This window comes from Mobula hypostoma, chromosome 13 (assembly GCF_963921235.1).
Source record: "Mobula hypostoma chromosome 13, sMobHyp1.1, whole genome shotgun sequence".
NCBI lineage: Eukaryota > Metazoa > Chordata > Chondrichthyes > Myliobatiformes > Myliobatidae > Mobula > Mobula hypostoma.
In genome coordinates this window covers 31,203,667-31,218,188 of record NC_086109.1, presented here as the reverse complement: position 1 = coordinate 31,218,188, position 14,522 = coordinate 31,203,667, and the positions used below count along the sequence as shown (strand labels likewise).

General features: G+C 38.5%; 1 protein-coding gene across 2 annotated transcripts in view; it reads right to left on the bottom strand.

Annotated features, from left to right (window-relative positions):
* Positions 1-497: 497 nt before the first annotated feature.
* Positions 498-14,522, bottom strand: part of LOC134355517 (chemokine-like protein TAFA-5) — a 421,627-nt gene continuing 407,602 nt past the window's right edge. The window contains exons 4-5 of one of the 2 annotated variants that reach the window (XR_010020106.1): positions 5,564-5,670; positions 498-1,797 (exon numbers count right to left, since the gene is read on the bottom strand). Coding sequence is in view for 1 of the 2 variants with exons in the window: in XM_063065509.1 (XP_062921579.1) it covers positions 1,789-1,797 (9 nt within the window). In the remaining variant the exon portion in view is untranslated. The remainder of the gene's footprint in view (positions 1,798-5,563; positions 5,671-14,522) is intronic. The other variant, XM_063065509.1, reaches the window with a different exon arrangement.

Genomic DNA, 14,522 nt, shown 5'->3' with positions numbered 1-14,522 from the left:
CTCAGTTTACAATTGTCCATGGATGATTTTCATCCAGCTTTCCAACTCAAGGACCTTTGTATTGCTTAGACAAGGTTACTTATACATAAACAAGAAATATGCTTGTCAGGTCAAGTCAAAATAGGTTGTTCAAGCAAGAATAACTTTCCCACCAAAATTCCTGAATTTTGAAGATTATTTTTTACAGATACATATTTAATAGTTAGGCCTTAATGGAATGTAGTGGAAAGCTATATTTATGAACAGTTATAAAAATGATCATAAAACAGTAGAAACAAGAAGTCAAAAATTATTCAATGTGTTTCTCAAATAGATGTGACTGTGCATGCAAAATCAGAATAAAATTATGAATATGTTCATGCACAAAGCATTGAGCCATAGAACATATTGGTGATTATAAGTGTAAATGATTTTCATAAAATGTTAAAGATGACTTTAAAGAATTGCTTATTTTCATGAAATTTGCATTTATGCGCAGAAGGTGGAAATTCATTCTTATCTTGTTAATACTGACATTTTTATTTTTCACTTGAACAAGCAGAATCAGAGCAGGTATAAAGGAAAGTTCATTTTCATGGTAAGGTTCCATTCTGCAGTGTTTTTGTTTAACAAAGAGGCAATAATTTCTCTTGTGGATGTTTGTTCAGTAAAGTAACAGCTTTATTTGGCAGCATGAGATGCACTCTATCCACATCACAGCTTTCCATCATGGCATTGCAGGCCTTACGTGATGAGCACAGACACAGTTAAATAGGTTTCCTACAAAGATACAACATACAAAATCTGTTAGAGGTTTACAAATTAGGATTTTTTTTTTCTCTAAACACACTGAATGATAAACTTGTCTTGAATGCCACATTCAAAATTGGAAAAGAAAAATGCCGTTTTTGAAATGCGTTCAGGTAATCAGATTCTGTAATTGGTCTAATAGATCACAGGCATGGACAAACAGACAAGAGCTTGCCTAATGCTCTGTAATTGTATGAAATGATAAGATAGAGCACGGAAACTGCAGGATGTTACAAAAACGCATGAGCATGTGCCTCAGAGCATGAGAGGTCCTTCTATGCCAGTGTAAATCCGTCCTCGTTGTTTATGTGCATGTGCTCTTTAGTTCTTCAGAGTAATTAAGCCATTGCAAATCCCAGCTGCAACTTCTCCATGAAGAATGTCTTATTAGCCACACCTGTGTGGTGTCCCCATTATTTGAAAAGCTTCTTCTTCTAGAAGCACTGCAGACCTTGTAGACAAAACTGCAAGCAATTGTAATTATTAAAGGATCGTTGAACAATCCCATTTTCTTCATCTGCTGCACAGATCTTTCATTCTTTGGTCTTTAGTTTGAAGCCTTGAAGGAAAAGGCAGATGAATTCCCATCATGTTGATATATTGTTTTTTTTCTCCAACTAGAGTTTTATTTTCCCTGCTCTTCGACTTGTAAAAAGTTCAGTGTTTATCAAGGGATCGTACGTGAAAATGATCAGACCATTCGCAATGCAATTTTCACCAGAGAGGAATAGTCATTCGACAGCAATAGGTCCATATACGGAGAAGTTGCCTCAGCTCCTGTGGGGCTCTAGCATCTGCATCTCCTAGGCTTGTGCATTTAACAGCTGGACATGTCAGGCTTAGTACCATGCTGGAGAAAACATTGATCCCACAGTGTAGCTTGAAAGTACAGAGTGACAGACAACAGATGGGGACTCACAGCAGCGAAATCATTTTTTGAGGTAAGTGGCACACACAGGAAAAGCTGCCTTGGTAAGGATCTCTCCTTTGATACATGTGTCAGGAAACCTGTGAACCAATGAGAAATGGCTTGTGAGTAAATAGCTCATTAAATATCCCTCAAGAACATAATTTTAATTTCAGGCCACAGCACGAGAAAGTAAATAGGTTGTCCCTTTTTGCCTGTCAAAACGGAATTTGCTGAATTCTGTATAAGATGCACCCAGCTGTTAAGCATAAAGAGAATCAGAATTGAACAACATTTTTCTGTCATATTCCCCAAATGTTTTCTAGCGTCTACATCTATTAAAGTTTTCCAAGAATTCATAGTTTCCATAAACAATACAGAAACATTTTGCAATCCATTAAGTTGCCATGCCAGCTCAGATGATTATAAAACAGATCTTTTCTCCTTCTGTCCTCCAAAATAGAATAGACCACATAGTGTAGACCTGCTGGCCTCACATTGGTTTGTCATCCCATTATCTTCTTGAGCCAAACTGCAAAGGTACATCTCACACTCACTACATCTGAGAAATCAATGCCAAGACTGAATGGCAACTTGACCTTCGATAGCTTTCAGCAGGGTCCCCATCCATGAAAGTCCTCGTCAGCAATAAAAACTATTGTTAATTTATACAATCAATTAGAATTTTTATATCAAAATAAACAAAATAATAAAATGATTTAAACTGGGCAATGACTTTCATTTTTACATTCATAGTCATTGACTTATGAAGTGTTCTATTAAATTTCATAAAACTATCTGACAGATTTTTTATAGATCGAAATAAACTTGATTTATAATTAAAAATGATTAATTTAACAGAGATATAGATAGAGTGGACAGCCAGCATCTTTATTCCCAGGGTAGCAATGATTAATGCCGGACGACATCCATTTAAGGTGAGTGGAGGAAAATTTATGGAAGATGTCAGAGATATAGTTTTTTGTACACAGTAAATGTTAAGTGTTTGGAATGCACTGCTACATGTTGTGGTGGAGGGTGGTACTTTAGGAACATTTAAGAGCCTCTTAGACAGGCACATGAATGAAAGAAAAATGAAGGGTTATCGGCTATGTAGGTGGGACGGATTAGATTGATTGCAGAGTAGATTATAGTTAAAGTTAAAGTCTGTCCTGAGCCTTAGGCTTATCAAGCTAGTGCTTATGCCAGTTTCCATGGTGTGAAGTGACTGAGAGTATGAGACTCCCCCCTGGATAGGACTCCAGTCTATCACGAGGTTAACCCCCAGCGTTTTGCCGGTACATATTTTCAGCTGTGTGGACTGGAGCATTGTGTGGATAAGTGCCTTGCTCAAGGACACAACATTCTGCCCTGGCTGGGGCTCGAACTCACAACCTTCAGGTGGCTAGTCCAACGCCTTATCCACTTGGCTATGTGCCACACAGAGTAGATTATAAGGTCAACACAAATCATGGGCCATAGCAGACTCTATTGTTCTATGTAATTTTAAATGTTGTATACATATAGAAAAGGTTATTAAAATTGAAGTATATCAATGATTTTATTTTACACTTACATTTTAATAATGCTAATGTATATAAACTACGGTAGATATTTAGAATACTGTATTAAAGCAAGATAATTGAAATAAATAGCTTTTATTTCCTTTGCCTCTTAAGTTCTTGTACTATAACCACAAATAACATCAATGGGATTTGAGATCCTGTCAGACTTGGTCCAAGATCTGAATGGCGATTCCACAGAGTTGTTTTGGTGAAGTACTGCAAGAATGGGTTGTGCATTATGCAAAGGGGCAAATTAATGAGTACAGCTATCTGAATCAGTCAGCATGTTCCTGACCTCCATAATGTGCGAGTGGAAGTTTGTGTTTCATTCTGTTTCATCAACTGAATTCTGGTGTCTCTAAATTCAGGACAGTCTATGTTACAGCTATGTCACATCAGTAAGTTAAACACAATGATATACAGTAAAGAAGTCCCCACCTGCTGAAGGGAAATAAAAGTAAATAAAAGTCATTGTGATATAAAAGCATTCAGGATTAAGGTAACTGTAACACCTGCACAAGTATTTTAAAATATAAATATATTTATCCAGCAAGCCAATATACAGTTTATAAATGTCTTAAAATATCATTTGAGGGCAAAGAATTACTCATAGCTTCATGGTGCCTATCGATAATTTAGATTAGCAGCCATTCAAGTTGGCATTCCATGCTACTTGGATCTGCTTTAGTTAAGTAACAATTTGATCAATTTTTGATGGTGATTATCTATAGAGTATGATGTTAGATATTTGCAACCTGTATTGGAGTGGAGCATTCGTGGAAATAACAATCTCCTTTTCCTTCAGATTTCTCACAGTGACCAACTGCTGGATGCTCAGTGTGAGGTAGCTCTCAATTAGAATTCAGTCTATCCTGTAAATAAATGCCTTTACCTTCTGATCTGTTAGCTTGAAATAGTTTAAGACAAAATCTACTCACTGCTTTATTATAAACTTTAAATGTCCAAAACACATAAATATGAAATGCAATATTTGTATGATTCAAATGAGCATAATGTGCACTTAGTAAACAAGTCTGATAACAGAAATTCCATAGCAAATTATTGGAAAACATCTATGGTTTTCAATTCTTAAATGACGAGAAAGTATCATTATGGTAGTAAAAACTCTATCTGGTAAGTTAAACCTGATTCAGGTCACGTGTGTACTTTATGTATCAAACTCTGCTTAGTAAAGTGGATTCCATTGACAGCAATAGGAGCAGTTTTGAGAACTGATGCAGTTTGGGCCAGTTTGTATTGGATTTGGACCATATCTCAGTAACTCCATCCACAGTGCCTGCCTGCAGGCACCAACTGTATTCAAATCCATAGGGCTGACCAGACTGATCCTTCATTCCCTCAAGTTCTCCTGTGAAGTGCAGTGAGCTGTGAGTGGTGACTGGCCTTTTCGGTGGAAGACCCTGGAATGCCTTTTGACAGTTTCACTGTTCTTAATTGTTTCTAGAAGTCTCTAATAAACAGAGATATGTAAAAACTGTTCAGACATCAGTCACTAAAAATAAAGATTTCTAATTAAATATATTAAAAACTAACCACAAATACTTTAAATTGTAAGAGATTAATTAAAACATTAAAATAAAGAAAAATAAACTATTAACCTGCACTGAGCTTTGTATTTATGCTTAGCAAACTCATTCAAATAAATCAAGTTCAGCCTGGCATGTTAGTGCCCCACTACTGGACTCAGTGGTGAAGCTAACAGTGGAACCACAGGTCAGATGCGCAGAAGTATAATATTTTGTACCTCATGGCCAGAGTGATTTAGTTCTCTTATATTCATTTATGGAGAGGGAGAGCTTGAATTTGATGAAGAGACTGCCAAATGGTAGCAGGATGGTTTCTAGACAATAAAAACTGAAATTGTGTGCAGATAATTTTTTCCCATACTGAAATTATGGCAGAAATATTATAATCCATGAGAAGAATTCAGGAGCTTTTACGATAATGGTTGAATTGTCCATCTCCAACCAGAATAAACAGTCAACACACATCAAAGTTGCTGGTGAACGCAGCAGGCCAAGCAGCATCTCTAGGAAGAGGTACAGTCAACGTTTCGGGCCGAGACCCTTCGTCCTGACCTGGCCTGCTGCGTTCACCAGCAACTTTGATGTGTGTTGCTTGAATTTTCAGCATCTGCAGAATTCCTCGTGTTTACGGAATAATCAGTGAAGCTTTTCCTATCATTTATATTATGCTTTGCATGAATGCTTCCTACCGAGATTTAACCATCATTTGTTATAATGTAGAGGATACATTAGGCTAAGGGAAATCTGAGACTTGCCTGTTGTCCCCCAAGATTTCCTGTGCTCCCAGCAACCACCGGGTTCAAATCGTGAGACATCTATTCTTGCTACAGTTGCCTTCAGCTTCACCCTGTCGTTATGCAACCTAACATAGAAAGAAACAGTCACATTTTGGTTTTTAGGCCTCTTGAGACTGATTTTGAGGAAATAAACTCTCTCATACTCTTTTTCATAAACACACAATGTTTTCTATGAGAAGGAGGCCCAACAGCCAAAACAACAGATTCAGGTTGTAGAAGTTTCTCCACCCATCCCTCCTGACCACACCACTATTCATCTTCCTTTGTTTTCCCCTTCCATTGCTCCACCTCATCCACCACACAATTCCACTCAACATGAAAGTCACATTGATCATTTTAAGTTAGTGTCCTCTTCCTACCATTGTCTCTGCCTAAGACATGAATCTCTCAGTGAACTAGAACAAAAAAGTTTCCTTTCAACAGTATAGGACATCAAACAGTACACCACAGTACTGGCCCTTTGGCCCGTGAGAAAGTATCTTTGAACTTCTCCCAAATTTCTTACACACCGCTAGTCTGCCGATAATGGCTTAGTGACTGAACACTTAAGGAAACATATGGAAATTGTATGACAGGACTCTATATGTGCTACCTAGTAAAAATAAGCAAATAATAAACAGAGGTAATAAATAGATAATAAATCCAACAATTAACAATTAAACTCCATGGTGTTGTCCCGGTTGAGTTCTAGAGATGAGGTGAAAGTGATTACTCTTTATCATAAAACATTTTGAAATCAATGGAGAAGCTTTTCATTAGTTGGTGCTATTTGTGACACAATGAAGTGTCTATTGGAGGGCAATCATTGCAAACCAAGACTTTGCTACAGGAGTTGAGCTGTTATGGCAACAGTTTCAGCTGCTTCATCAGTGTCCTTAGCTGCATCAAAAGGTTAGAAGTGGAGAAGCTCATTAGCAACAGCAGAATGCTTAATAGGCAACTTCTCAGAGAAGGAAGCAAACTTTACCAGCCTGCAGCACGACATAGGCAAGGCATGAAAGTGCTGACATACGTAACTGACTGAATCACCCACACAAACACTGAGGATTCAAGAGCAGGTCTGTATCAGAGTATATTACATGGTGTGGCTCACCTCTAAACTCCTCGAAGTCCTTCCACATCAACAAAGTATACATCAGTCAGGATTGTGGTGAAAGGATCCCATTTGCCTAGGTGAGGACAACTCCAACAACAATCAGGCAGCTCAGTACCTTAGAAGATTAAACAGCCTATGTCTTTGGCATCCTATCCACCAACATAAATATTCATTCCCTCCACCACCAGTGTTAAGTGCTTGCTTTGCTACCAATCACCTAGAAATAGAACATAGAACAGTACAGGGCCTTTGGCCCACAATGTAGTGCCAATCCTTTAACCTACTCCAAGGTCAATCTAACACTTCCTTCCCACATAGACCTCCATTTTCCATTCATCCATGTGGGTATCCAAGAGCCTTTTAAATGTCCTCAATATATCTGCTTCTACCATAACCCCTGATAGCATAGTCCAGGCATCCACCACTCTTTGTGTGAAAAGACTTACCTCTGACATTCCCCTTATACTTTCCTCCAATCACTAATTTAAACTCTCCCCAACAGCTCGAGCAAACCTGCCTGCATGGACATTAGTCCCCCTCGAGGTCATTTGTAACCCGTCCCTTTCATACAGGTCATACCTTCCCCAGAAGAGATCCCAATGAACCAAATATCTGAAATCTTCCCCTCTAGACCAATTCTTCAACCACACGTTAATCTATCAAATCATCCTATTCTTACTCTCGCTGACACATGGCACAGGCAGAAATCCAGAGATTATCACCATTGAGGTTCTACTTTTTAAGCTTCCTACCCAGCTCCCTATATTCTCTCTTCCGAACAGCATACTTTTTCCTGCCTATGTTGTTGATACCAATATACACCGCAGCTTGGAGCTGCTCACTCTCCCCGTTAAGAATACCGTGGACCCAATCTGAGACATCCTTGACCCTGGCACTTGGGAGACAATATACCATCTAGGATTCTGTTACATGTGCAAAGTTTTGAGGTCCCCAGATCTTCAATCTTGCATGAGGAGTACATCTCTGACCAGGGATCAATCCTTACTATTCTAATTATGCACTAATAGACAAAGAAAGAGAAACCCGATTGAAACCTCAACCTAGCCTTCACCTGGTTTCACTGAAGACTCTTGAGCCAAAGTCTCAAACTTGCCACTTTAACGCTATCCCACTCACACGTTCATTTTTCTTGAACTCACACCTCTCTTCCTAGAGTCACAGAGAGATACCACATAGACATAGAACATAGAACAGGTTCTTTAGATCATGATGCCAAATTGAACTAACCCCTTCTGCCTGCATATGATCATTATCTCACCATTCCTTGCATATTCCTGCAGCTACTGAAAACTTCTTCAATTCCACTATCATATCTACTTCCACCATCACCCCTGGCTGCATGCTGCAGGCATCTAGCATACTCAGTGTAATGCATATTCCCTTTAAACATGCCCCGATCATAAAAAAGGTGTGCCCTTGACAGTTCTATTCTGGGAAAAGTGGTTCTGTCTGTTTACCCTTTCTACGTCTCTCATCATTTTATAAATTTCTAATCTCTTTGGTATTCCAGAGAAAATCTGAGTTTGTACTGGAATCATGTCCTTCAGCCTCAAGTATGACTATTAATGACCCGTTTACATTAATCCTATATTAACCCTGTTATTTTTAATCTTTAGCTCTGCTATTCATCTATGCACTAGGAGTTACTTACAGTGGCCAAATAACCTACCAATCCATATTCTTTGGGATCTAAGCACCTTGCGGAATCCCACACGAGCACAGGGGGAATGTACAGACTAGAGGCAAGACTGAACTCCATTTATTGATGCTATGAGGCAGTGGCTTTACTCCCTGCACCACTCTACCACATGTAGCCCTTGAATTGATTGCTAATGCAACAACTCTGATTTTCTGCTTATTGAACAATGTTTCATTCATGCAAAGTGGTTTTTAAAATCTGGTCTTTTTCAGGTACTTAGGCACTAATACATTTTAAAAGCCTTACATTGGTTTATTTTTGGGGAAATAAAGCTGAGCATTTGGCCACATCAATGTAACATTTAGTTAACCTTTGATAGTTTTTCCAGCTATTTTCAGTCACTTGAAATCAGATTATTTGGAGGAGATGAACTGGTACTGTACTCCAATCAAAAATGTTTTATAAGCCCACTACTGAATGCATTAATGGAATAGGAACAGGCTCATGCTATGAAAACAAATAAGGAATATTTTTAATGCATCATTATTCTTATGAAAAAGAGCTTTTCATTTGATGTTATCAGAATGAGTTATTACAGAATATCAGACAAAAGATATGGGATAGATAATTGTTTTCCAAGTGGACATTTTTTTGGCAAATTAAATTAATAAAACTTTTTCCCAAACTATATCTTGTTTAAATTTAGAAAAAATCAGAAGTATCACTTTTGATCCGTCGGTTAAATTTGAAGAGACTTGGAGGCCATTTATTCCACACTTTCATATGATGTAGCTTGACCTTTTCTGAATCCTTTTTATTAATTTAAAATATATGGACAGAGGAGCAGAGTTAACGACATTAATGATTGTATTCGACGTAATATAATAGCCCAGCTTTGTTTAGTTTTGTTTAGTTCAGTTTTTGGTTCAGTTTAGTTTTTTTTTATTTTGGGGTTTTTTTTCTTGATTTTTTTTTCATTTTTCTTTTTATCATGTTTAATTATATTAAGAGTTTGGGAGGCCAAATATACTTGTATTATCTGTAGTTTTTACTTGCATATGTCAATTACCAATAATGTAATCCCAATCTCTTTGTATTAGTATTTTTGCTATGTTTATGAATTTGAAAATTAATAAAAAGATTAAAAGTGAAAGTAAGTTTTGGATCTGGATCTTCAACCTAATTTGCTGATGGCAATTTCTGGGATTATCCCATCGGAAGCAGGAAATATTCCTGTTTTCACCCAACGTATGATAGCCTTTTCGACCTTACTGGCTGGGGGAGAAATTTTATTGAAGTGGAAGGATTCTAATCCACCTATGGTCTTTTATTGGCTCTCCTCTATTATGTCCTGCTTAAGTTTAGAGAAAATAAGAAGATGGACATTTGATACATCCTTTAAAGTTGAGCAAATTTGACAATCTTTTATCCAATATTTTCATTTAATTTGATTTATTACTCTTTCAATCTTTTTTTCTAAGTTTTAGATCTGATCAGAAAGTCTTTTTTTTCTTTTTTTTTGGTCATATCCTCAAAATGGACTGCCCAGTCCCTTTTTTTTTTGTTTTTTTTTATATATAGTGCAGTGGGTTTTTTTTCTCTTCATTTAAAACTCAATGTTTTTTTCTTTTCTCTTCATAAACTGATAAAAGGACAATTGCTATTTTCATTTTTATTATATATTTTATACTAGTTTAATAATAGCTATGATTTTGACAATATCTATCTTAATCTTGGTTTATATTGTTACTGATATATATATATATTTGAGATAATTCTCCTCTTGATTGTATTTATGCTCCTTTTAAATCAATAAAAAGCTTAATAAAGAAAGAAAGAAATTAATAAAATAAGTATTCTAAATATTCAGCAAATCAAACAAAAGAAACAGAGGTTAACTTTGCAGGTTGGAATGACGGAGCAGTCTTGATGGGCCAAATGGCTTAATTCTCCTATTAATGTTTTATGGTGTTATGGTCTTGATGATTCATCATTGGAACTGCTGTGCTGAAAGGCTATCATCCTGAAATGTTCAGTCTGAACACATTAACCAATTAATTGGGAGCAAAGAGAAATGGAAATCTGAATAGGCAGTTAGCGCGGAGCACCCCTGTAGCCATTTCTCTCAAAAATAAGTATACTGTTTTGGATATTATTGTGGGGGATGACCTCCCAGTGGAATGCCACGAAGACCCAGCTACTGGCACTGAGCATGGGTCCATGGTGCAGAAGGTAAAGAGTGAAAAGAGGGGCGCGATAGTGGTAGGGAAATTATAGTCAGAGGAACAGATAGGAGATTCTGTGGATGTGAATGGGACACCCAAATGGCTTGTTTCCTCCCAGATGCCAGGGTCAGGGACATCTCAATTGCGTCCACAGCATGTTAGAGAAGGAGGGACAGCAGCCAGATGTCTTGGTACATATTGGAACCAATGACATAGGAGGGAAAGCAATGAAGTCCTGAAGAGAGAATTTAGAGATCTAACTAGAAAGCTGAGAAGCAGGACCTCCAGGATAGTAATTTCTGGATTACTACCTGTGCCACATGCTAGTGAGGGTAGAAACATTATGATCTGGCAGATAAATGTGTGGCTGAGAAGCTGGTGCAGGGGGCAGGGCTTCAGGTTCTTGGATCATTGGAATCTCTTCTGGGGGAGGTATTACCTGTACAAAAGGGACGGGTTGTACCTGAACCATAGGGGGACCAATATGCTTGCGGGCAGGTTTGTTGGGGAAGATGGGAACTACAATGAAGGGATTCAGGATAGGACAGATGGTAAAAAGCAAAGATAATGTGTAGTCAGACTGACAGGAAGAGCAGGCAGATGATAGAGCAAAATTGTAGCCAGCAAGATGAGTGTCAGTGCATTAGGGATACAAAATCAAAAAGGGTAGCAAATACAGCACCCAAAGTGATATAACTCAATGCCCGGAGTATAAGAAGTAAGGTGGATGATGTTTTTGCATTATTACGGATTGTCAGGTACGATGTTGTCACCGTTGCCATCACTGAATCATGGCTGAAGGATGGTTGTAGTTGGGAGCTGAATGCTCAAAGTTACACATTGTATTGGAGGGATAGGAAGGTAGGAAGAGAGGGAGGCGTAGCTCTACTGGTAAAGAATGGCATCAGATCGGAAGATGTTGAATCCTTGTGGGTTGAGTTAAGAAACTGCAAGGGTGAAAGGACCTTGATGGCAGTTATATACAGGCCTCCCAGCAGTAGCTAGGATGTAGACCATAGATTACAACAGGAAATAGAAAAGGCAAGTCAAAAGGGTAATGTTATGATAGTCATGGGAGATTTTAACATGCAGGTTGATTGGAAAACTCAGGTTGGTAACGGATTTCAAGAGAGTGAGTTTGTTGAATGCCTATCAGATGTCCTTTTAGAGCAGTTTGTCATTGAGACTACTAGGGTATCAGCTATACTGGATTGGGTGCCATGAGAGGAACTGTAGACGATTAGGGAGCTTAAGGTAAAAGAGCCCTTAGAAGCCAAAGATCACAGTATGATTTAGTTCAACTTGAAATTTGATAGGGAGAAAGTAAAGTCTGATGTAGCAGTATTTCAGTGGATTCTTAGAAATTATAGTGGGATGAGAGAGGAGTTGGCCAAAGTAAATTGGAAGCAGCTGCTGGCAGGGGTGACAACAGAGCAGCAATGGTGTGAGTTTCTGGGAAAATGAGGAAGGTGCAGGGCAGATGTATTCCAAAAATGAAGAAATACTCAAATGGCAAAATAGTACAACTGTGACTGACGAGGGAAGTCAAAGCTGATGTAAAAACAAAAGAGAGGCATACAACAAAGCAAAAATCAGAGAGAAGATAAAGGATTGGAAAACTTTTAAAAACCTACAGGGAGCAACTAAAAGAATCATTAGGAGGGAAAAGGTAAAATATGAAAGCAAGCTAACAAACAATATCAAAGTGGATAGTAAAAGCTTTTTCAAGTATGTTAAAAATAAAAGAGAAATTAGAGTGGACATAGGACTGCTAGAAAATGAGGCCGGAGAAATAATAACGAGGGTCACGGAGATGGCAGATGAACTAAATGAGTATTTTGCATCGGTCTTCACTATGGAAGACACCAGCAGTGTGCCAGATGTTGTAGTATGTGAAGGAAGAGAAGTAAGTGCAGTTACTATTACAAGGGAGAAGGTGTTCAAAAAGCTGGAAGACCAAAAAGTACATAAGTCACCTGGACCAGGTGAACTTCACCCTAAGGTTCTGAAAGAGGTAGCATTAGAGATTGTGGTGGCATTAGAAATGATATTTTAAAACAATCATTGGACTCTGGCATGGTGCCAGAGGACTGGAAAACTGCAAATCTCACTCCACTCTTTAAGAAAGGAGGAAGGCAGCAGAAAGGAAATTATAGATCAATTAGCCTGATCTCAGTGGTTGGGAGATGTTGGATTTAATTGTTAAGCATGAGGTTATGGAGTACTTGGTGACCCAGGACAAAATAGTACAAAGTCAGCATAGCTCCTTAAAGGAAAATCTTGCCTGACGAACCTGTTGGAATTCTTTGAGGAGATTACAAGTAGGATAGATAAAGGGGATGCAGTGGATGTTGTATACTTGGACTTTCAGAAGGCCTTTGACAAGGTGCCACACATGAGGCTTCTTACCAAATTAAGAGCCCATGGTATTACAGGAAAGTTACTAACATGCTTAGAGCATTGGCTGATTGCTAGGGGTCAGTGAGTGGGAATAAAAGGATCCATATCTCATTGGCTGCCATTGACTAATGGTGTTCTGCAGGGTTTGGTGTTGGGACCGCTTCTTTTTATGCTGTGTATCAATGATTTGGATAATGAAGTAGATGGCTTTGTTGAAAAGTTTGCAGATGATACAAAGATTGGTGAAAGGGCAGGTAGTGTTGAGGAAATAGGAAGGCTGCAGAAGGACTTAAACAGATTAGGAGAAAGGGCAAGAAAGTAGCACATGAAATACAATGTTGGAAAATACGAGGCCATGCATTTTGGTAGTAGAAATAAATGTGAAGACTAATTTGAAATGGGGAGAAAATCCAAAAATCTGAGATGCAAAGAGACTTGGGAGTCCTTGAGCAGAACACCCTAAAGGTTGACTTGCAGTTGAATTGGTGGTGAGGAAGGCAATTGCAATGTTAGCATTTATTTCAGGAAGTCTAGAATATAAGAGCAGGGATGTGATGCTGAGGCTTTATAAGACACTGGGTGAGGCCTCGCCTTGAGTATTGTGAACAATTTTGGGCTCCTCATCTAAGAAAAGATGTCCTGTCATTGGAGCCAGTCCAGAGGCAGTTCACAAGGATGACTCCAGGAATGAAAAGGTTAACATATAAGGAACGTTTGATGGCTCTGGGTATGTTCTCACTGGAATTTAGAAGGATGAGGGAGGATCTCATTGAAATTTTTTGAACGTTGAAAGGCCTAGACAGAATGTGGAAAGGATGTTTCCCATGATGGGAGAATCTAGGACAAGAGGGCACAACCTCAGGATAAAGAGGTGTCCATTTAAAACAGAGATGCATAGAAATTTCTTTAGCCAGAGGCTGGTGAAGTTGTGGAATTTGTTACCACGGGCAGCTGTGGAAGCCAGGTTGTAGGGTGTATTTAAGGCAGAGATTGATAGTTTCTTGATTGGGTATGGCATCAAAGGTTATGGGGAGAAGGCTGGGAAATGGGGTTGAGGAGGGGAGAAAAGGATCATGATTGAATGGTGAAATGACCTAATTCTGCATCTATGTCTTATGGTCTAATGTTCTAAGACTAAGCCATTTGACCCTAAGAGTAGGCCTGCCCCTAAACTTAATAAAATCACTGTGTTTGCTTCTCCAGATAGTCTTTGTTTCTCCACCATTTGTTGTGTACACAATTACCTAACTAGATGTATATCTCTAGCATCATCTGTTTCTATCTGAGATTTCTCACATTGCTCTACTCTAAAGATTTTTTGACCCTCTGATTATTTTGTAAGAAAATTCTAATATTAATCTGACCGATGCGGCAGAGAGGGCCTCAAGATAGCTGTGGCTCAAAAGAGGGGAACCATGGAGTCAGAAGTAGCTAGCCATCTGGACACAAGCTGGGGTCTGATCAGCCCCGGCTGGGTCACCTGGAGGAGGTTATATGATGTTGAAAGACCCGAAACACCCGATGATTCCAGGAACA